This window comes from Cladophialophora immunda (assembly GCF_000835495.1).
Source record: "Cladophialophora immunda strain CBS 83496 unplaced genomic scaffold supercont1.3, whole genome shotgun sequence".
Lineage (NCBI taxonomy): Eukaryota > Fungi > Ascomycota > Eurotiomycetes > Chaetothyriales > Herpotrichiellaceae > Cladophialophora > Cladophialophora immunda.
The window spans coordinates 5,890,846-5,910,347 of NW_015622543.1; the positions used below are offsets into that span (position 1 = coordinate 5,890,846).

General features: G+C 51.1%; 5 protein-coding genes across 7 annotated transcripts; 1 reads left to right on the forward strand and 4 right to left on the reverse strand.

Moving 5' to 3' along the window:
- Nucleotides 1-1,555: 1,555 nt before the first annotated feature.
- Nucleotides 1,556-5,455, reverse strand: PV07_06379 (ATP-dependent RNA helicase ded1). Its single transcript, XM_016393350.1, has 5 exons — nucleotides 5,113-5,455; nucleotides 4,708-4,963; nucleotides 3,284-4,656; nucleotides 2,680-3,066; nucleotides 1,556-2,628 (listed from the first exon to the last, which is right to left on the reverse strand). Exons 2-5 carry the CDS (start codon nucleotides 4,929-4,931, stop codon nucleotides 2,513-2,515), a joined length of 2,100 nt encoding a protein of 699 aa, XP_016250869.1. The 5' UTR covers nucleotides 4,932-4,963; nucleotides 5,113-5,455; the 3' UTR covers nucleotides 1,556-2,512.
- Nucleotides 5,456-5,528: 73 nt separating this feature from the next.
- Nucleotides 5,529-6,954, reverse strand: PV07_06380 (peptidyl-prolyl cis-trans isomerase B). Of its 3 annotated transcripts, none has more exons than XM_016393351.1 (4): nucleotides 6,653-6,954; nucleotides 6,321-6,586; nucleotides 6,114-6,265; nucleotides 5,529-6,024 (listed from the first exon to the last, which is right to left on the reverse strand). In XM_016393351.1, exons 1-4 carry the CDS (start codon nucleotides 6,851-6,853, stop codon nucleotides 5,747-5,749), a joined length of 897 nt encoding a protein of 298 aa, XP_016250870.1. In that variant the 5' UTR covers nucleotides 6,854-6,954; the 3' UTR covers nucleotides 5,529-5,746. The 3 variants fall into 3 exon arrangements, with proteins under 3 accessions (XP_016250870.1, XP_016250872.1, XP_016250871.1); XM_016393353.1 differs by having other exon boundaries at nucleotides 6,081-6,265; XM_016393352.1 differs by having other exon boundaries at nucleotides 5,529-6,265.
- Nucleotides 6,955-7,935: 981 nt separating this feature from the next.
- On the reverse strand, nucleotides 7,936-12,433 carry PV07_06381 (uncharacterized protein). Its single transcript, XM_016393354.1, has 2 exons — nucleotides 10,473-12,433; nucleotides 7,936-10,422 (listed from the first exon to the last, which is right to left on the reverse strand). The coding sequence occupies exons 1-2, from the start codon at nucleotides 12,059-12,061 to the stop codon at nucleotides 8,025-8,027; spliced, it is 3,987 nt and encodes a 1,328-aa protein (XP_016250873.1). The 5' UTR covers nucleotides 12,062-12,433; the 3' UTR covers nucleotides 7,936-8,024.
- A 268-nt stretch (nucleotides 12,434-12,701) lies between these two features.
- PV07_06382 (uncharacterized protein) lies at nucleotides 12,702-15,662 on the forward strand. Its single transcript, XM_016393355.1, has one exon. It carries the CDS (start codon nucleotides 12,861-12,863, stop codon nucleotides 15,120-15,122), a length of 2,262 nt encoding a protein of 753 aa, XP_016250874.1. The 5' UTR covers nucleotides 12,702-12,860; the 3' UTR covers nucleotides 15,123-15,662.
- Nucleotides 14,919-18,226, reverse strand: PV07_06383 (methionine-tRNA ligase). Its single transcript, XM_016393356.1, has 3 exons — nucleotides 17,971-18,226; nucleotides 16,603-17,909; nucleotides 14,919-16,551 (listed from the first exon to the last, which is right to left on the reverse strand). Exons 1-3 carry the CDS (start codon nucleotides 18,170-18,172, stop codon nucleotides 16,243-16,245), a joined length of 1,818 nt encoding a protein of 605 aa, XP_016250875.1. The 5' UTR covers nucleotides 18,173-18,226; the 3' UTR covers nucleotides 14,919-16,242.
- Nucleotides 18,227-19,502: the final 1,276 nt, after the last annotated feature.

The following is a 19,502-nucleotide window of genomic DNA, read 5'->3' on the forward strand; positions in this document are numbered from 1 at the left end:
AACCACAGCAGTTATTGTCGAATATACAGGAGGAACTGTTAAAGAGATGGATACTTAATCTAGAGGCTCAAGGACACGCGCCTAGCTATCCTGCTGTGCGAGTTCTCGTAGGGATAGTTAGCGAGTCGTCTGGCGGCCCCAGTCAGGTCGGACACAACTGGCTACCACGGTTTATCCAGCGACATCCTGATATCCGTTCAAAGGTAGGCCGAAAGATCTCTGTTAAGCGCGTCAATTATACACTTCCTGAGCTACTTGAGGGGTGGTTTCGCGGTCTGCAATCGATTAAAGTACGATATTCGATCTTACCACAGAACACCTTCAATATGGACGAATCTGGACTGGCTCTAGGCGTTTGCAGCAATCAAATCGTTATTGGAACATCGGCTACTACTAGTAGTACGCAAAAATCGCCTGAGACGCGTGAATGGGCAACGCTGGTCGAGGGGGTCTCAGCCACTGGCAAGCGGATCAGGGCGCTAGTTATCTTCAAAGGTAAAGCGCTATAGACCACTTGGTTTGACGATTCCAGTCCTGACTATCTATATACAACCTCGCCAAATGGCTGGATATCAAACGAGATCGGTCTGCGCTGGCTAGACCAGATATTCATTCCTCAAACGACGATAGAAGGCACTGCTCGCGGCGAGTATCGACTACTACTACTGGATGGCCATAAGAGTCACGCTACGCATGAATTTATGCGGAAATGCCACCAGAATAACATCGTTGTGTATTACCTTCTACCGCACTCAAGCCACGTCCTTCAGCCACTTGATCTTACCTATTTTTCGCCTGTTAAGTCCCGTTATCGAGCGCAGATCGCTGATCTAGCTAGATTCGACGATGCAAGCCTAGTTAAGAAGACTAGGTTCCTACAGATCTATCAGAAGGCTAGCCAGGAAGGTCTCAGTGTCGCCAATATCAAGTCTGGCTGGAAGGCTAGTGGTATCTATCCATGGAATCCACGGAATGCCATTCGATCTAGCCTAGTCCTTAAGGACGCCGCAACCGCTCAGATTACGCCACGAACACCGCCTTCTCGCAAGCGAAAAGCCTTCGAGGATAATGTCTATTCTACGCCAGTCAATAGGCGAATTTATGACGATTCAATGGATAGGGCTAGACAAGAGGAAACGATCTCAAGACCACTCCGCAGGTTCCTGAATAAGACCGGCAAAGAACTCGATCGTTTACGGTGGAATAATCAACAGAAGGATCGGCAAATCGCTAGTCTAAAGGCTCAACTAGAGCGATCGAAGGCCCAGAGGTAAAAGGGTAAGGCAATTGATGCTAACGAGACCTTTGCTAGCTTCGAGAGTATACAGGCGGCCAAAGAGGCATTGGCCACGTTGGCGGCGACGACGATAGCGACTAGGAGGACTAGGCAGTCTACAAACAACAGGAATAGCACCTCAAACGACCCAATTGCGGCGTTTATGAACGTGTTCCATGTCAACGATAGTGCTAGTTGAGTAATTGAGACTTGTTCTGTTGCAACAGTTGTAAAATCGCGTGTTGCAACGCTAGGGTGTTGCATTGCCTGGGTGGTGGACTTATGTCTCATCTCGAGCAGAAAACGCGTAAGAGTAGATGGTCCATGGTTGCATTGGATGCTTGATTGGATTTTGGCTAACAAAAGTGCAATAGTGGCCTGGCGAGCCTGATCTAACAACAGCCAGCGAAGACCTTTTCCCTCTGGGTCTCGTATGAAGAAAGCTCCGTCATCATCAAAGCACAAGCTCTCGAGTGTGGAATCAAGCCCTGGGCAGAAGCAAACTCCGGGAAGATGCACAGATGGTCTTTCGCAGTATTATTCTTCTCCCCCATTTGCCGTGGTAGAATATCCCCATCCATTTATTTCCCGTTGATTCCCAGGCTTTTCCTGTCGGCCTCCCATAAAAGCTCGTGATTGATTTTGGTGTCATGTCCATGTCGAAAAAGTCTATTGAATTCATCATGTCCCACAGGATGTCGAAAGAGAGAGAAACCCGCAAATAACTTTTGGTTCTTTTGGTGAAAAACGAATCTCGTCAAAGGCCGGAAAGGTCAGTCCTTCCAGCCCCGCGGCCCCCATTCATGTCAGAGCCTTCTGATGAGTCTCATCATCCCATTGTTTCAAGCTTCGAGTTTGCGCCGTCACACTCTCTTTCGTCTCAAACCGACGCCGTGGTGTGAGTCTGGTGTTCGTCTGCACGTATCGTCCGTCCCTCTGTTCACATGAGGCAGTTCGACATGCTGAGGGGTATCTGGAAATCGATCCGGAAAAAAAGCCAACGCTATCTATCAGTGTATCATGCTGAGACCGATAATAAACAGTCGTCTCGAAGAAAATGCCGTGGCCGTCGTCGTCGTCACCGAAGAAGCAAGCCCATGCTGAAGGAGCCTGCCCATTCGCTTTTGAGGGCAACCCCGGTCACTGTTCGAGAGTGCAAATGTTGAAGTAAAAAGAAAACTCCCCGTGTCGACAAGAGATGGAAAGGCCGCTCCACTAGAAAACGCCAGTAGCCGTTTACCACCACGACGAAGGGCCTGTGGCACCGCCTGGGTTGCCGTATCCTCCTCCACTGCCGCCACTGTATCCACCGCTATATGCCCCACCGCCATATGGTGCCCCACCAGAATAGCCTGATTGTGTCAGTGCATGATTTAGGGAAATGGAAACTTGTTGGGACTTACCACCACTACTACCGCCGTAGTTGCTACCGCCATAGCCGCCGCTGTAGGAAGGAGGCCCGCCGCCCATGCCACCACCTACACGACGCATGTCACGAGTAGCAGAGCCACCGCGGCCGGCACCACCGCGACCACGTCCCCCGCGACCACCGCCGAACCCAGAACTTTCACGAGCAATATTCTCCAAGAAGCTGGGAACTTCTTGGTTTGCCTCTTTGAGAAGCTCCATGAGGTCACGAACAATGCCACGGTTACCGCGATTGAAGAAAGCGGTTGACAGACCGGTGTTGCCAGCACGACCGGTACGACCGATTCGGTGCACATAGTCGTCAATGTCAGTGGGTAGGTCGTAATTGATAACATGCATAACGTTCGGGATGTCGAGACCACCTAGAGAAATGACGGGCAGTAATTAGTAGACGTTCACAGAATGACTAAACAGATCGACAGCGTCGAAATGGATGGAATTCAAGGTCCTCAGGATTGGGCGATGGTAGGTCCTTGGAGGCCATGTCGTGTAGTTTCTGCGATGTCCTGGAATGCAGTTTGGGAAGGAAGAAAGCAAAGAAGAGAAGGAGGGAAAGAGAATAAAGAGGGGATTACTCACGAGCAGCAACGGCCGTAGCAACCATGATGGGGCATCTGCCATTGCGGAAGAATTCCAGTGCTCTTTCACGCTCACGTTGCGTGCGATCACCGTGGATTGCAGTGGCTGGGAAGCCTTGGTTGATCAGGAAGTCGGACAAGGTATCGGCCATGCGTTTGGTCTCCACGAAGATCAGGGTGAGACCGTTACGATGAGTGTGGAGGATGTCTAGCAAGACGGAGCGCTTGTCCTGGTCTTCGACGTATTCAACCTTCTGGGTGATGTTCTCGGATGTAGAGCCCACTCGACCGACTGACAAGAAGACGTAGTCCTTGAGGAAATCTCTTGCCAACATCTGGATGTCGCGCGGGAAAGTGGCGGAAAACATGAGGGTTTGGCGGTTCTGGACTGAAGGCATGTCCTCGCCCTCGACAATGCGACGAATCTGGGGCTCGAAACCCATGTCAAGCATGCGATCGGCCTCGTCGAGAACCAAATACTTGATGTTCGCCAGGGAGATGCGGCCTCGCTCTATGAGATCGACAAGACGGCCTGGAGTAGCAACGAGCAAGTCACAACCTCGTTCAATAGAGCGAAGTTGAGTACCAATGTCGGCACCACCGTAGACCACGCATGGTCTGACCCAGGAACGGTAAGAGAATTTTCGTGCCTCATCATAGATCTGGGAGACCAATTCACGTGTGGGGGCCAGAATCAAAGATGTCGGGAAAGCCTTGCGTTGGCGGAAACCACCTCCACTGGTAGGTGTGACAGACGGTCCATTTTGAAAAGCCTGTGAAAGAATAGGGAACAAGAAACCGCCGGTCTTGCCAGAACCAGTCTGGGCACAAGCCATGAGGTCTCGCCCACCCATCACGATTGGAATAGAATACTTCTGTACAGGCGTTGGAGTGGTGTATCGTGCGAGCTTGATGTTGCTCAGAAGGTGATCATCAAGGGGAGGGTTTGTGAATGCATTGACCGGTTCCGGGACATCGTGGCCACTAGCCTCAACAGGGATGTCGTCATAGTTGGCAAAATTGATTCCAGTATGAGCCTTGGTCGGGTCGTTTGGTGTGCCGAATAGTTCACGTTCAACTTTTGGGTTTGGTGGTCCTGCAATGTGTTGACCATCTCTCCATTGACCATCTCCTGAACCACGGGCAGCGTTGCCACCATAATTTCCACCGTAACCGCCGCCATGACCACCACCATGGCCACCACCAGGAGCACCGTAGGCGTTCGGGTTGAAGGCACGCGGAGTGTGACCAGCACCCCAGCCATTGGCTTGAGGAGCAGGAGCGCCAGGACCAGGAGCGCCAGGAGCGCCAGGAGCGGGGGCACCAGGACCAGGCTTGAAATCAGGAGCCGCCGCCCAGCTGCCATTGCTTTGACTGAGATTCGTAAGTATAACTTGGTTGTTTTGAGGGGTTTCTTTCACATACGTATTGGTAGCCCAGGCGCTTCCGTTCAATCCTTGGTTTCCGGCGTTAGGTGCAGGTCCAGGCGCAGGTCCGGCACCTGCTCCGTCCATACCCATCACTGGAGGACCACGGGCACTCTGGCCACGAAGATGAGGAGGAATGTACGCACGAGCGGGCATCGGATTGCCTGGAGCGTGCTTGGATTCGTTCAGAGAGAGACCGTTCATGTTCAAGGAATCAGCCATGTTTGGTAGTTTTGAGTGAAATCTGGTATTTGCTGAAAATGAAAAGGTCAGCTTAGACTCAATAAATTTGCTGATAAAGCCGTTGGAATTGTCTCTGAGAAAATTCCAGAAGGAGTTTCAACACACACTCGAAGGGTCGGTGCGTGCAAGAAACCGATGAGTAGGCGAGAGTGGAACTCACGGATCGAAAGGGTCAAACAGGTAGTTCGACGTCTGAAATAGTTTGACTGAGTGAAGAAAAGAGGCAGTTGTGATAATCGCTGCTCGAAAGGTGAAGTGAGGCTGTTGAGGCGTCTAATGTTTCAATCGCTGATGATTGCTTGGTCTTTCGTGTCCGGCAGATAGAATGAGAGACACAGAACGCCTCTCCAAGTCTATCCGAAAGTGAAAACGAAAGACAGAAACAAGAAGGACCGTGGAATTGTCGGTTGTGGTTGTTGTGTGGATGAGAGGAGGTTGATGAAACGAGGTTTTGAAGGATGAAAAAGTCTTGAAAGCGCAGCCTAAAATTTTTAGGGAGCGGCGAGCAGGTGATCATGACATGGGCCCGATCGGCCAGGCTAGAAGCTACTGGACAATGAATTAAAAACGCAGTTTGCCAAGAGCGAGCCTATGCCGTATTGGTGCACCGCAATTGCCACCAAGGAGCAGGAGATTTCGCTATTATCACCAAAAGATAGACGGTAATGTACTCCGTGGATTCCTGGTATCTATGCCAATTGACCGTCTACTGACGCGGAACACACACCAAGGGATCCCTGCAGACAGAATTGACAATTGAACCAAAGGCCAACTCTATCCTCTACAATATCTACTTACGCCATGCTTTTATCGTCCAACTTTTGGGATGGGGATCTGCGTCTCTTCACGATGACCACAACAATCAGCATGATCACAAGAAAGAACACTGCCTTCTGCATATATGCCTGGGTAACGAGGTCTTCCACAGGACTAGAAGACTCCCCAATTGCGGACAATCCCTGGGGCAGTGCTTCATTCTCATCCTCCGCTGATGGCAATTTTGTCCCCGGTTCACCGTCCACATCATCGTCATCCATATACTCGGGATGCACGTTCGAATAGATGGGTTGTTCTGTCAGATGTGTCTTAGCCCTTCTTCAGAGATTTGTAGTAATCCGAGAGCAGTACCTGCCCTCAAATCCTAAAGTTCGTTATGAATACCTTCGGGCGGCACAGGCAGCTCTCCGCTCTTGACGATCTTGACCGGTTTGGCTGGACGGTCACCCGAGCCCTTGGGTACGTTTTCAATCTGCTCGACAACATCATATCCCTCGAGCACCTCTCCGAACACGACATGACGGCCATCGAGCCAGCTACACACTGTTAGCCAACGATGTCGGACGTACACGAAGCCTAGGGTAAGTATACCTTGTAACAACGGTGGTAATGAAGAATTGTGACCCATTTGTGTCCTTGCCTGCATTGGCCATGCTTAACAGGCCCTTCTTCGTGTGCTTCAACTTGAAGTTCTCGTCTTCAAACCTGTCGCCGTAGATTGACTTGCCGCCAGTACCGTCTCCTTTTGTGAAGTCACCGCCCTGAATCATGAACTGTTTGATAACGCGGTGGAAGGATGATCCTTCATAACCGAATCCCTTTTCGCCAGTGGCCAATGCTCGGAAGTTCTCTGCGGTCTGCGCATGGCGAGGAAACTGTTAGCCAGCAGTAATGGAGACAATTGGGTATTACAGCAGCATTACCTTGGGCACGGTTTTGCCATAGAGACCCATGACAATGCGACCTAGCGGTTGACCATCGTGCTCGATATCGAAGTAGACCTTGTGGGTGATCTTAGGACCTTTTGCTGCCTGTGCTGTCTGTCCCATGAACAAGAAGGTAGCGGTCAAAATGACCATCAGCGAAATGACAATCCGCTGAATATTAGCCATCTCGAGCCACATTGAACTATGAGAGTTGAGCGATGGAGAAATGGACTGAGAAGGAAGAAGTCTCAACGGACTGAGAGGCTGTAGCTGACTGATGACAGGGTTGGATGTTTCAGACAACCCTTTCAATGGGGGGCTTCGAAGGGTCCAGCTGCGGCACCCAGAATACCCTAGTCTAAAAGCGGCGGCAAGGCTGAACTGTCGCAACTTTAGTAGACAAATCTCATTTCATCGAGACAGTCAAAAATACTAAGCCACCGTTAACAATAACGACAGAAGCAAACGGCAGGAGAGGAGGAGCAGAGATGGTAAATATTTCTGAACACTGCCCTGCCAGCCGGCAATACTGACGAGGGGTCTATTAGGTCTTCATTCTGGGGGTCAATTTCCCGGAACACCGTTTTGTATGGGTATGTGACTACATTTCATTGTTGAAAGCTTTACGTCCACATTACAGTTTGTCTGATTTGCTCTCAGAGGTCGCTCGAAACGTTTTTTGGCATCGGACCTGCCACGCGCGCCCGCATTATGTCGCGTTTCCACCTACACAATACCATCAAAGTCGGCGAGCTCACGCAGAACCAAGTCCTCGACCTGACCGCTCACTTGGACTCCATGAAGATCGAAAACCACTTGAGGCGGCAAGTGCAGCAGGATATCACAAGACTCAGAGATACCGGGACATACAGGGGACGCAGACACGCGATGAACCTGCCAGTGAGGGGACAGAACACGAGGAGTCAGATCAAAACGGCACGAAAACTTAACAGGGCGGAGCGATATTAGACAGGCTCTTGTCACTTTGTACGAGACTATCCATGCGCAAAGCATACATGGGAAGAAGTTCTTGCATAGCACAGCATTCTGCAGGCTCCGGATTCTAAACCACCAGGAGGACAGCCTGCTTTTGAAGCTTCGACATATACCCCCACGGAACATTGGGGACCGGGTTGAATTGCCCTGGCTTCAACATTCAGATGAGCAAAACCTTGAAAGCTCTATAGACATGGTGGCAATCATATTGCGCGAGACGCTGAGACTTAGCGCAGGTAAAGGGGAAGAAGAGGCCGGGCAAAATCTCAGGGAAAACTTGAAAACTAAAATATGTATCATCTATTCTGGTCTTCAGAGAATGCTAGGGAGCCTAAAGGTCTCCTTTGGGCCCGCAAATAGTTCGTTGACCCTCTCATAAATTCGTAGTGACGGTCATGCTGTTGCTATGCACCAGCAACGTCGGTGGCAGTCCACCAGCCAGCACCTCCAAATCACTGATATACCCAAGGCTATCAGTCTCGCTACGATATGTTCCTTCCACCGGTGCCGGTAATGTGGTGAAGATGACGGCCGTGTCATCACTATTCTGTGATATCAGTTCATTCAAGATCAGATGTTGTGCTCGGCTCGGTAGGTCGTTGAATGACAACGGTATCGAGGCCGTTGTAGGAAAGCCAGAAGCTGACGGTTGGGGAGCAGTGCTATCCTCTCTTGTCCGTTGGTAAATTGATCGTCCTGCCGCCTGGATGGTCTCTTCATCCTTTTGTCGCCGTGGGTGCGGATGGTCGGCGAACATGATTGATGGACCGGCTCCTTCGTCACTGGGCACCTTGGTTAAAGGGATAGACTCGGATGTGAAATTTGGTGAAGGTGCTCGAGATCTTTGTGATGAGGCTGTAATTTCAAGACTTGAGTTGAGCGACGGTACGCCAGAGTCCGACCCGGCAGCTCTGCGGCCTCGATCGACAGCCTCGTCACCTGAAGGGGGAATACCTTCATCGAATTGCAATTCCGGCTCAGCGGAAAAAGCGTGTTCCGTCCTCGGAGCTTCTTCCCTTTGCCTTTTGCGACTCGACTTTTTTGAGCTCGCCCGGCTACTCTTCTTGGACGATGAGGATTTGGTTTTGAGAGCAGACCTCAGACTTCCAGCGGATTCGTGTATCTGGTCTCCGCCCTCGTCTGATAAACTGGCATCAGATTCTTCATCATCTGACATCTCCTCTTCCTCGCCATCTTCTTCGTCATCGTCCTCGGAATCAGAGCGTTCAGAGTCACTTGGATGAGATGCATGGCGGCTGAGCATGTCGTCGTCTATGCGTGAAGTTCTCATAGAAAGACTCACCCCAAGACTGGACAAATTGCCAAATGACGATCTCTTTCTTGGATGCGTCAATATCCTGCGCAGACCATCCATCCGAACGAAAGCACTGTCTCTTCTGCTCGGCAGGGACGAGTTTGGCCACATGAAATCATCAGCCATCGAAAGGGCATCCACGGCACTAACATCGCCAGACCTGGACTTGCCTCGGAGTTTGAGAAGGTCTTGCCACCATGCCTCGTCCTCCAGGACTTTGTTGACTTGGTCTTGCGTCTCGTCATCGACATCTTGCCCATTGACGATACAGTTGTAGGATTTGATGGTGCCACAAGCCAGCCAGAACACAAGAACCTCGGCCCTGATCCGTAGGTTTGCTAAGAGGGACGTGACCCGGGCTCTTTCCTCTTCCACATCAGCCTCGTATTCAACGAAGACGGCGACTCGAAGGTTGTAGGATCGCTTCCACGACGGCACAGTGTTGAGAATGCACCCAAGCTGCAGGATGAGGGTATAGGTGTCGAAATTCGTGGTTGTGACATTCTGCGGTTGACCATCGGCTTCAGATGTAAGTTCCGCGGACATCTGGATGGGCCAGAGGTCGATGTATTTCTTTGTGACAGTAGCTTTCGCTTTAGGAAGTTCCAGGTCGGCAAAACCTATTGCTACAGCAACGTTGGTCCGCAGCTTGAGGATCATATCTTCCAAAACCATGACATAGCTCTGGATATCTGTTCTCTTTTCCACATAGCACACATCGGTAGGCAATTCGCCTCGGACCTGGCTTCTGCTGGTACGACGACGTCTAACCGATCCGGCTTTTCGTTCTGGAGGCGGGCTCGGTACGTCGACTAAGGGTTGCTCGGATCTGAACTGTTGTAAATTGTAGAAGCCGAAGACGACAATGTTAGGGCGCATGCCCCCCAACCCAGCGGAGAGAAAGACATTTCTAGCCCCCCATTCAATGGAAGGCGAAATTGCCACATTGACAAAAGCCTTGATTTTGGAGATATCGATAAACTTGTTCCAAGCTGCTTGCTGACGACGTGCTTCGGGCACGGAGGCGCCAAAGTTCTGCGTAACAATGACATGGCCGATGATGAACAAGGCGCCTTTCTTAAGCGAGTTACAGAAGTGAATGAGTTTGTAACTCCTTCTAGGGTCATTAACGAGTAGAAGGATCTGCGGGCGCCAAAATTTGACATGCTCGTTCCTGAGTCTCAGGAGATACTTTCGGACTTGGTGATAGATGAGGACTTCTGAAATTGAGCCCCAAGGCTTTGGCGGAGTCGTGTAGTGGATCATTATGATGAGGATGAGAAGAAGACAAACCGACCCAGACGCTGAAATTCCATCGACAAAGAACATGCTGCCGACGCTGAGAAGTGCCCCAGAGGCCGCCGTCCACCAGTTGAAATACGAAAACGAAGGCCGAAAGTTTGGCGCAGAACCAATCTTCAACAGGAACGTGGCCACGTTCAGAGCGAAAAAAGTCCTGCAAAAGTCATCAGTACCATCCTGGAACCAGTCGGTAGCAACACTTACATTAGGTAAGTCATTGTAATCAGCGAAGCAATTTGGTTGATGTCGAGAAGGAGCACCAGCTGAGTGACTGCGAAGGTGCAAAGGATGGCATAAATTGGCTCATCCTTCTTCTTCGTCCCTTGTCCAAATATAGAGAGCCCCGGAACCACTCTATCTCTGGCAATGGCTTGTAGTTGCTTGGCTGGTCCGATGATGCCCATTAAAACGGAGAAGAACGTCGATGCCAACTCTCCGGCCAGAATTAATATCCCTGATATGCTGGCGTCCTGCACGACGTTGATGTTTCGGTAGAAGGATTCCCTGGTGATGCTCGCAGCCATAGCTACAACCACCAAGGTGTATGCGACGAAGGTTAAGGCCAATCCACCAAGTGTACCCCGGGGGATAGACACACTAGGATTCTTCAGATCGCCTGACATGCTCGCTCCTGCGAGGATGCCTCCAGTTGCGGGGAATAAAATGCCAAAAAGATCTTGATAGTTCTCCTTACCCTTCAGCTCGCTGCCAGCGGCTCCTTTGGTGAAGTGAGGAAGCAGGTTCTCCTTTAGAGTGTCAAGGCGAAGGCCTGTGAACTGCAAGAATTGCTTCTGAGTCTCGAAAGGGGTTCGAATGATGGCTGAAAATGGAACGCTAAACGTTGCCAGAAGTAGAATGAAAAGCAGGCCATTGCTCGCACGTGCAAAAATCGCACTTCCGGCCATACAGATAGCGACACATAGTACCACGACTAGAGTGCTCCAGAGGTACTCCCACCACAGACCCTCAGGTAGTGCGTTGGCCCAGTTCCCTGACTCGGCACCAAAATTGTAGGACAGACAGTCGACCAGAGCAACTGCATTCATTCCTGTGTTGAAAACGAAGCCGAGATACGACACCAAGCCGATCGCTCCACCAAATTCAGGACCCAGAGATCTGGAGATCAGGTAATAGGCCCCGCCTCCTCTGACGGTGCCGTTGGAAGCTACCGCCGAAAGAGACATAGTCGTAACTAAATTGATGGCATAGGCTGCGACCAACATGGCAAGCATGCCTATGACGCCGCTCTGGCCAAGTATGAAACCGAAGCGGATGAACATGAGGATGCTTAGGACGTTCAGACTTGTAGGAACGAAGACTCCTGAGAACGTGCCCAACTTTTCCGAGCCACCGACTGTGCGTGGAGCCGTGCCATCACTGTGTAGAAGTGATTTCTCTACCTTGCCCGGTATACCACGGATATACGCTGCTAGTGTATGTCCTGGCGAGGTCTGATTTGCGGCGGTCGGTTCTGGCGGTTGGGCATCATCTCGGGAGTCTTGAGGGCCATCGAAAGTCCCATAAACTTTTGAAGTCGTTGTGTCTACCGGGGCCAGCGGAGGAACAGACACAGAAGATTGAGCGGTCGCAGGTCTCGACAAAGTATGTACTGAGCCATCGTGCGCTGATGCAGGACGGCGCTCTTCTGGAGTGCCAGGGAATGACGACCTCCGCAGCAATTGAGCAGCCTCATCAGTAGCTGTGCGCGTCAAGAAGGTGGGACCGCGTCGAGTTACAGAGCCTCGCCCTATTCCAAAGTCTGGCCAGCCTTTTTTTCCTCCTGTGCTGGCCATGATTATTCAAGGTCCCCTCTGGATATCGATCCATAATCAGTGCATCCTTCCGCTCGGGTGAGTGGAGACAGGCAATAGGAGCAGTAACCTCGAAGGGGACTGAAGTGAAGATTGTAAGGTATCCGTCAAGATCACTGGCACGATCTCTGGCCCTGGTGAAGAGCTTCGCTGGCTGATATCTTCTCTAGTTATCACTTGAACGGACTCGCCGTCACCTAGTGTGAAACCAGCCGGGAAAATCAATCGAGGTTGACAGGGGCAAAAATTGAATTGCGGGGATCAGTGGATAATGAAAGGGAAGAATGTGGTACAAAGGTATTACGCAAATGAGGGATGAAGGAGCGCGTTTGTACCTATAGACGGGTGTCGAGGTATTGTCGAAAGGGGAATTTTGCACCTCAAGCTTTGCCAGCGCCAACGTGGGGGTGACTGTTAAGCCCAAGAACTGCCCAGCGCTCTCTACGGTCCCTGGGAATTGGGCGTCACGGTTAAACACGTTTATTGGTCCCGCGCCTATTCTCGGCCTTGACCGCAGAAGCAAACCACGCCGAGGCATCCTCCGCGCAGTCCGCAGGGGATTTCGCCGCTTGCATCATGCTGGCCAGTTACGTCGCAGGCGAAAAAGCACTTCCTATTATTTCTTTGCCACGAGCGCACCACACAAGCACTTGTCCTTTGATCATTCGTACCGATCACATGCTATATCCTTGATATCTTTGGGTTTGAGCAAGCCGTTTCACTCTACATATGTCGTCGTGTCTGTCGCTCCTAATTCTGCCTTGAACTCAGCAGCCTTTCAATGTCGTCAACAACATCTCGAACCAGCCCTGTGGACATACGTCCAAGTAGTCCAGCAGGAGGCAGCGCGCATTCCCGAAACACGTCGATAGCACGATTATGCTCTCCTGTGCCATCGCAGCGTCTTAATACGCCCCCTGTACAGCAGGTCCCGACGCCTCAGCAAATCGCAGCCGACAACAATGATTCTGCCCTGCCCAAACTCGATCAGTCTGGGTCGTTGCCAGGCCCAGGTCGGTCTGCCCTATCCACAGCTCTGGCCGATACTGGGAATCGAACTCCTCCTAGAACTCGTACACCACCTGTTCCCGCAAACGACTCTTCCCCGAGACAGCCCCTATTGAGCGCCGCAGCAGGACTGGGGAGTCACGACAGATTACCGAGGAGCAATTATGGCTCTTTCAACCCTCGTGAGGTGGCTGGAAGCCCAGGACCTACAGAGGACCCCGAGGTGGTGAAAAGACATTTGGTGCAGCCGGATCAAGGCTCATCGAGAGGTAGACCTCTCCGATTAGATCTGAGCGAACCAGGGAGCGGTTTGGATTCACCCGAGTTCTCCAGTCTCCGGTTGCAAGGTGGGGACATGACCCGTGCCGTCTATCGATGGGCAGAAGAACAGGAAGGAAACCAACCTGGCAAGGCTCAGAGGAGCAAGAGTTTCACTATGCCGAGACCAGAGCCTGAAAGTGACACCTTGGACATACAAAACATCCGGGTGCCTGGCGGATTCCGCAGAAACTTTCTGCGTAGAGCTGCTGAGAGTCCCACCCCTTCGGGTCGAGCCTGGAAGGGTTCTCCTGCAGCACACGGGCAGGATGCTTCTGCAAGTGATGCTCAACCCAGGCTTTTTACGAATAATTTTCTAGAGTTTCTCACGCTCTACGGACACTTCGCGGGTGAAGATCTAGAGGAGGACGACGAGGTTCTTGAACCAGATGAATATTTCTCATCGGATGCTTACGACGAGGGCAGCGATCGAGAGCCTTTGGAGGATAGTGCTCTGCTTACACCGGGTGGACTCCGTCGAAGACGACACAAGGAGCGCCCGCCGACTGGAACGGGCAGCAGTCTCAATGCAGCCCTCCTCCTCCTGAAATCTTTTGTTGGCACAGGAGTCCTCTTCTTGCCGCGGGCGTTTTTGAACGGCGGCATGCTCTTCTCTTCCCTCGTCCTGCTAGCTGTTGCCGTCCTCAGCTATCACTGTTTTATCTTGCTCATAAGCACGCGGAACAAGGTCGAGGCTTCGTTCGGCGACATCGGCGGCATTCTCTACGGGAAGTGGATGAGAGCAATGATTCTGTTCTCCATCGTTCTTAGCCAGATTGGGTTTGTATCGGCATATACCGTCTTCACGTCGGAGAATCTACAGGCATTCGTCCTTGCGGTTTCCAAGTGCAGGACTTTCATCGACATCAAGTTCATGGTGCTGATGCAACTTGTCATATTCTTGCCACTGAGCTTGATCAGGGATATCGGAAAACTCGGCTTCACAGCTCTAATCGCTGACGCCTTCATCCTCGTGGGCCTCATCTACCTTTACTACTACGACATTGCCACCATCGTTGACAACAAAGGACCTTCAGATATCACCTTGTTCAACCCTTCAACCTGGACGCTTTTCATCGGCACGGCTATTTTCACTTTCGAAGGCGTAGGACTGATCATCCCAATTCAAGAATCAATGAAGCGACCTCGAGACTTCCCTGGTGTCTTGGCTACGGTCATGGTCGTCATCACCATTCTGTTTACCTCCATCGGCGCGCTCTCGTACGCTGCATATGGGTCGAAAACCAAGACGGTCGTCATTCTCAATCTGCCTCAAGATAGCAAGATGGTCAACGCTGTGCAATTTCTCTACTCCCTGGCTATCCTTCTCAGCACACCGCTCCAACTGTTCCCGGCCATCCGTATCATGGAAAATGAACTATTCAGTCGCTCGGGCAAATACAACCCTTACATCAAATGGCAGAAGAACATTTTTCGCTTCTTCCTTGTTTGCGTATGTTCGCTCATTGCATGGGGTGGTGCGGGCGATCTGGACAAGTTTGTCGCCCTAGTTGGCAGCTTCGCATGCATACCGCTGGTATATTGCTACCCTCCCTTGTTGCATCTCAAGGCTGTGGCAAAGACCGACCTGCAGAGATGGTTAGATTATCTGATGTTTGCCTTCGGGTTGGCAAGTTGTGTGTACACGACCGTCTTGACGATCCAGCAGTGGGCTGGGAGCAGTGGCGGCAAATCCCCTGGATATTGCGACTCCTAAAGCACTGGTGGGAATGGACGCCGCCATGCACAAAGGGCGTGGGTGAAGAGGACAAGGGTACAATTTGAGCAGTCTGCTGTCAACTCCAGGGAAAGCTGGTAGGGCATTCTGGGTCGACCGCTTTTTTACTTCCCACAAGATGCCGTCAACCCGACTTCCGAATATCTGGACACACCTTTCTGCTTCACCCTTTATTTCAACCTGTTCAGACCCGTGTTTTAACGGCTGGGGGAATCCCATTCTCGATTCCACATTTGTAAGACAGTACCAAGGCTTGCACTCCATCAATTTGAGGCTCACGTCGGGGACCATCCTGGCTCGCCTCTTTATATAGTTGATCAGATGAGCCAATCATTGGAATGCATGTCTTCGACCTCAAATTTGAGGCACAAAGTGTATATCACGTTTCCCGATGGTCTAATATTACCATGTTGGTAACCACCGAGATCAACATTCCCTGAATAGACTGGCAAATATCGTCGTATTGGAACTTTCAGCATGACCACCCAGATTTTCGCTCAGTTCCCTCGCTCTCTTGACGTCCTTGTCCTTGTATCTGAAATATCTGGTAGCTGCCAGCTGCTCGCGAAGGAGTTGGCTCTCCGCGAAAGAGGGGTGTCTCGAGCCCTGCCTTCTTGCCGTTTATCTCGTACGAGGAACCCGTCTTTGTTGTTTGAAAGATCAGATCATGAGCACCAGGTGTCCAAGGAGAATGTTACAAGTGGGCTGGCTGCGTAGAATTCTGAAAGTACATGGTTATCTGGGACAGATAAAATACAAGATTGTTGCAGCCTTTATCAAATCCTTCTGGTACGGCTGACCGCGCTAATGCAGGTACAACAATCAAAATGAAGTTGGGGGACTCGCGCCCTCGTCCGAGTGGATTTCAGGGCGAAAGAGTATTGACTTTCGGCCCAGGTTTACCACATTTGGAGCAATCCGTGAAGCTTACCGGGTCTTCGAGAGTAGTTGCCGAGAATATTCGCTCGTGGAAGGCTCGGTCCCGGGAAACCCTCAGAGAAGATGGGAAAGGCGACAGGTGATTGTGTCTTCCATGCTGGAGTCGAACGATAAAGCAGGCTTGTCCCTGTGCTTGATCCAGTGGCTTCTCATGGTGTTTTCAATGAGACGACAACAGCATTGGAAAGACGACATCAGCCGACGCCTTTGCATTGGCTTCGAGCGCTGGAGGGCCATATGCGAAATCCGCACCAAAAACAGCGTCCTCGAATGCCCGTTTTGATTCGCTGACTTCCATCAAATCAAGCGCGGCTTTCATTCTTTCAGGCATAAATGGCTGGAGCAGGATGGCCATGATTCGGATAGATTCCGCGCTCGTGAAGAGGACGTAATTGGCTATGCGTCTTGTTTCGGGGTCTGCACTCTTGATAATCTTCCAGACTCCGGTGTTGTGAAAGAACTTGTTGGTCTGAAAACTGGTTAGCTCTGCGACCTCCAAAGAATGCTCGACACTCCATACCTCTCCAATGAGCTCGCAGACTGACTGGACGGCCTTCCGGGGATCTGGTTCCTTCATGTGGCTGTCTGCGATTTCTCTCACAGTGCATAATTTGGCATATTGACCTTTGAGACTGGCATGAATGGCCTTCAGTTCCGGTTTACTTGAGGGCCATTGGTCTTGAGTGATGGCTTTCGAGAAACTCTCGTCTTCCTTGGCCAACCTGACCGCTTCGCGGACGTCGAAGTGCTTGCTCTTGAAGACACGATGAATCAGATTTCCGAGACCACCCCTCAGCAAGTGATTGTACGTTTCTTCAATGAAGGAATTGTCGTAGGTAGCATCGTCGACAATACCCCCATTGTGTGCCATGAAAAATCGAATACAATCCACTCCGAATCGGTCCATGGCGTAGAATGGATTGACCCCATTCCCGGCTGATTTGGACATCTTCTCATTGTTCATCGTCCAATGAGCGTGGGTCAGGAATCTTTCGGTCACAGGAAGTTCCAAAGCCATGAGGAAAGCAGGCCAGTATATCGTGTGAAAACGAATAATGTCTTTGCCAATGACTTGACAGTTCGGTGGCCAAACCATGTTCGGATCATTTCGGTTGACGAACGGGTATCCTGTCATTGTCAGGTAATTGAATAAGGCGTCGAGCCAGACGTAGATAGTCTGGCTCTCGTCACCTGGAACTTGAATTCCCCACGTCAACCGCGATGAAGGTCTAGAAACAGAGAGGTCCTTGAGTCCACTTCGAATCTCGTCCATAATGAAGGCCATGCGCTGTTTTGGGACAATGGCGCCTGCGTGTTCCTCGTAGTACTTCAGCAGGGGAGCCTGAAAAGCGGACAGCCGGAAATGGTAATTCATCTCCGAAGTCCATTCCACATCTTTTCCAGTCTCGATGGAGACGATTTTCGTTAACCCTGTCGAGGGATCGAGGACTTTGTGGACTTGAGTTGAGGGATAGAAAGTCTCGTCGCTGACCGAGTACCATCCCTCATGCTTGGCTTCATAGATGTATCCACTGCGGTTCAGCTCTTCCCAGACATACCGGACAACATCCTTATGGTCCTCGTCCGTGGTACGAATGAAGCGATCATAGTCGATATTGGCCGCGTCACATAATGTCTTGAACTGCTCAGCGTGGTGATCGCAGAACAACTTGATGTCGGTGTTCGCCTTTTGAGCAGCCTTTTGAACCTTCATTCCATGTTCATCGGTTCCCGTCAGTAGGGTCGCCCTCTGATCGCCGCGAAGCTTTGCCCATCGTTTGAGAACATCTGCGAGGACTAACGTGTAGAGGTGGCCGACATGGGGTGCTGCACCGTAGCGTCCATGGTCAGCAGGTTATTGTTAGGGATGAAGGATGAGCACACATGCCTGAGTTGACATAGAAGATGGGAGTTGTCACGTAGAAAGGTTTCCCTGCTGGGGCAATGGTAGGCCGTTCTGGCTCAATGGCTGCTGCCAGGCCGCGTCGTTGGGGGTTGCCACGAAGCAGAACTGGTTGAGATGGTCGACACCGGGCAGAAGCGCGACATTGGAGGAAGAAACTGCGAGCGTTGCGCTCGAGAGCCAGCATGCTGGAAGGGAAGGCTTTCAAGGTGCTGGGTGGGCACACGATGGGAGAGTCAACACGCTCCAATTATTTTTCAAAGCTTGAGCAATTTTCTCCGCATCGTATTCTGGTGTCCCCGATTTGCGACGAGGCTACGAGGCTGAGCCGGCCAGGTGGCGATGGTGGCCAGGCAGCCTCTATTTCATGAGCAAAAGCCAGCGCACACCAGTGCTCGCGCAGAAAACTAGATGAATGTCTGATACCGGTGAATATGTTGATACACATTACCAAGAAAGACTAAGGGGACGCCCGTACAGAGTGCTGCACTTCGCGCGTTTCCAGACAAAATCCTTAGTTCGCCTTGCGGTTCTGAAACCATAATCCACGAATGTATTTTTTCCGTCAATGCGCCATAGCTAACACCGGCAGCCATCGTCACCTTGCCTGTTCGAACCCGTCGCGTCATACTTAGGAAGTCGTCTGAGGTCTTATATTCGCCTTGACTCGTTCTAAAAGCTCGGCTCTGGTCATTTTGTTGTCGGGAGCTAAATTCCTCTAGAGCCGGGCATCAGCTTCTTGATCTCTGAAGCAGACCGACGGTAACACATGCAAGACGACTGCAGACTTACCAGTTTCAGCCAGCGCCTCAGCTCTGTTTCGGTCCAGTATTCCAAATCTGTGTCCATTAGCTCAATTCTTTGGTGCTGGGATTAAAGCACTGAGAGTCGTTGTTGCGTAGCAGGGACGAGATCATACCGCCGGTGGGATCGCCTTCAGCAGGGAACATATCTCCTCCCCACATATTCCACAATGATGCGAGAGTCACCAACCCCGCAAAACCTAAGAAGAGGTAGAAAAAGTCAGGAGCCATCCCTAGCTTTGGGTCGAACTAGGTATCTTGTTCGGGTGGGGGATTCGAAAGGGCCAGAAAAGGTGCTGGCGGTGCCGTCGGCAATAGAAGTCCTCATCCAAAGATACAAGGCAAACCAGGACTCTCCAGATCGACGTCCTGAAACATACCGAAGAATAAATTCTAGTCGCCACATCAGTTTGAGCAATGTAAATGTCACCGGAATTCAAGTGTGACCTCGAGACAGTGACGAAATTAAAGTGTCGAGGCATAATGCCGTACATGTAACTAGGGCCAGGAGATACCACGTACACGAGATTGCATCGCCTTGTCCAACGGAGTAGGCATATTAGATCCCTTTCTCTAGGTCTTCGTAGCAGGTATCAAAAGTGGTTGATATTTGGTCAGGGTGTGGCGATATATCGATGGATAAGGCCAAAGAGTTATACAGAAGAGAGATATCACGTCTTTCTTGGAAACACAGCTATACTTTCCAGAGAGATC

Bases quoted from the DNA above. Each gene is read 5' to 3' on its own strand.
- PV07_06379 (XM_016393350.1), bottom strand. From the start codon at position 4,931: ATGGCTGATTCCTTGAACATGAACGGTCTCTCTCTGAACGAATCCAAG. The intron at 3,067-3,283 runs GTGAGTAATCCC...TCATTTCTCTAG, and splicing joins TGCTACGGCCGTTGCTGCTC to GTGGTCTCGACATCCCGAAC. The intron at 2,629-2,679 runs GTAAGTCCCAAC...TGACACAATCAG, and splicing joins CTACGGCGGTAGTAGTGGTG to GCTATTCTGGTGGGGCACCA.
- PV07_06380 (XM_016393351.1), bottom strand. From the start codon at position 6,853: ATGTGGCTCGAGATGGCTAATATTCAGCGGATTGTCATTTCGCTGATG. The intron at 6,587-6,652 runs GTAATGCTGCTG...CGCCATGCGCAG, and splicing joins ATGGCAAAACCGTGCCCAAG to ACCGCAGAGAACTTCCGAGC. The intron at 6,266-6,320 runs GTATACTTACCC...AACAGTGTGTAG, and splicing joins ATTACCACCGTTGTTACAAG to CTGGCTCGATGGCCGTCATG.
- PV07_06381 (XM_016393354.1), bottom strand. From the start codon at position 12,061: ATGGCCAGCACAGGAGGAAAAAAAGGCTGGCCAGACTTTGGAATAGGG. The intron at 10,423-10,472 runs GTAAGTGTTGCT...TGACTTTTGCAG, and splicing joins ATTACAATGACTTACCTAAT to GACTTTTTTCGCTCTGAACG.
- PV07_06382 (XM_016393355.1), top strand. From the start codon at position 12,861: ATGTCGTCAACAACATCTCGAACCAGCCCTGTGGACATACGTCCAAGT.
- PV07_06383 (XM_016393356.1), bottom strand. From the start codon at position 18,172: ATGCTGGCTCTCGAGCGCAACGCTCGCAGTTTCTTCCTCCAATGTCGC. The intron at 17,910-17,970 runs GCATGTGTGCTC...GCTACGGTGCAG, and splicing joins CATCTTCTATGTCAACTCAG to CACCCCATGTCGGCCACCTC. The intron at 16,552-16,602 runs GTATGGAGTGTC...ACCAGTTTTCAG, and splicing joins TCTGCGAGCTCATTGGAGAG to ACCAACAAGTTCTTTCACAA.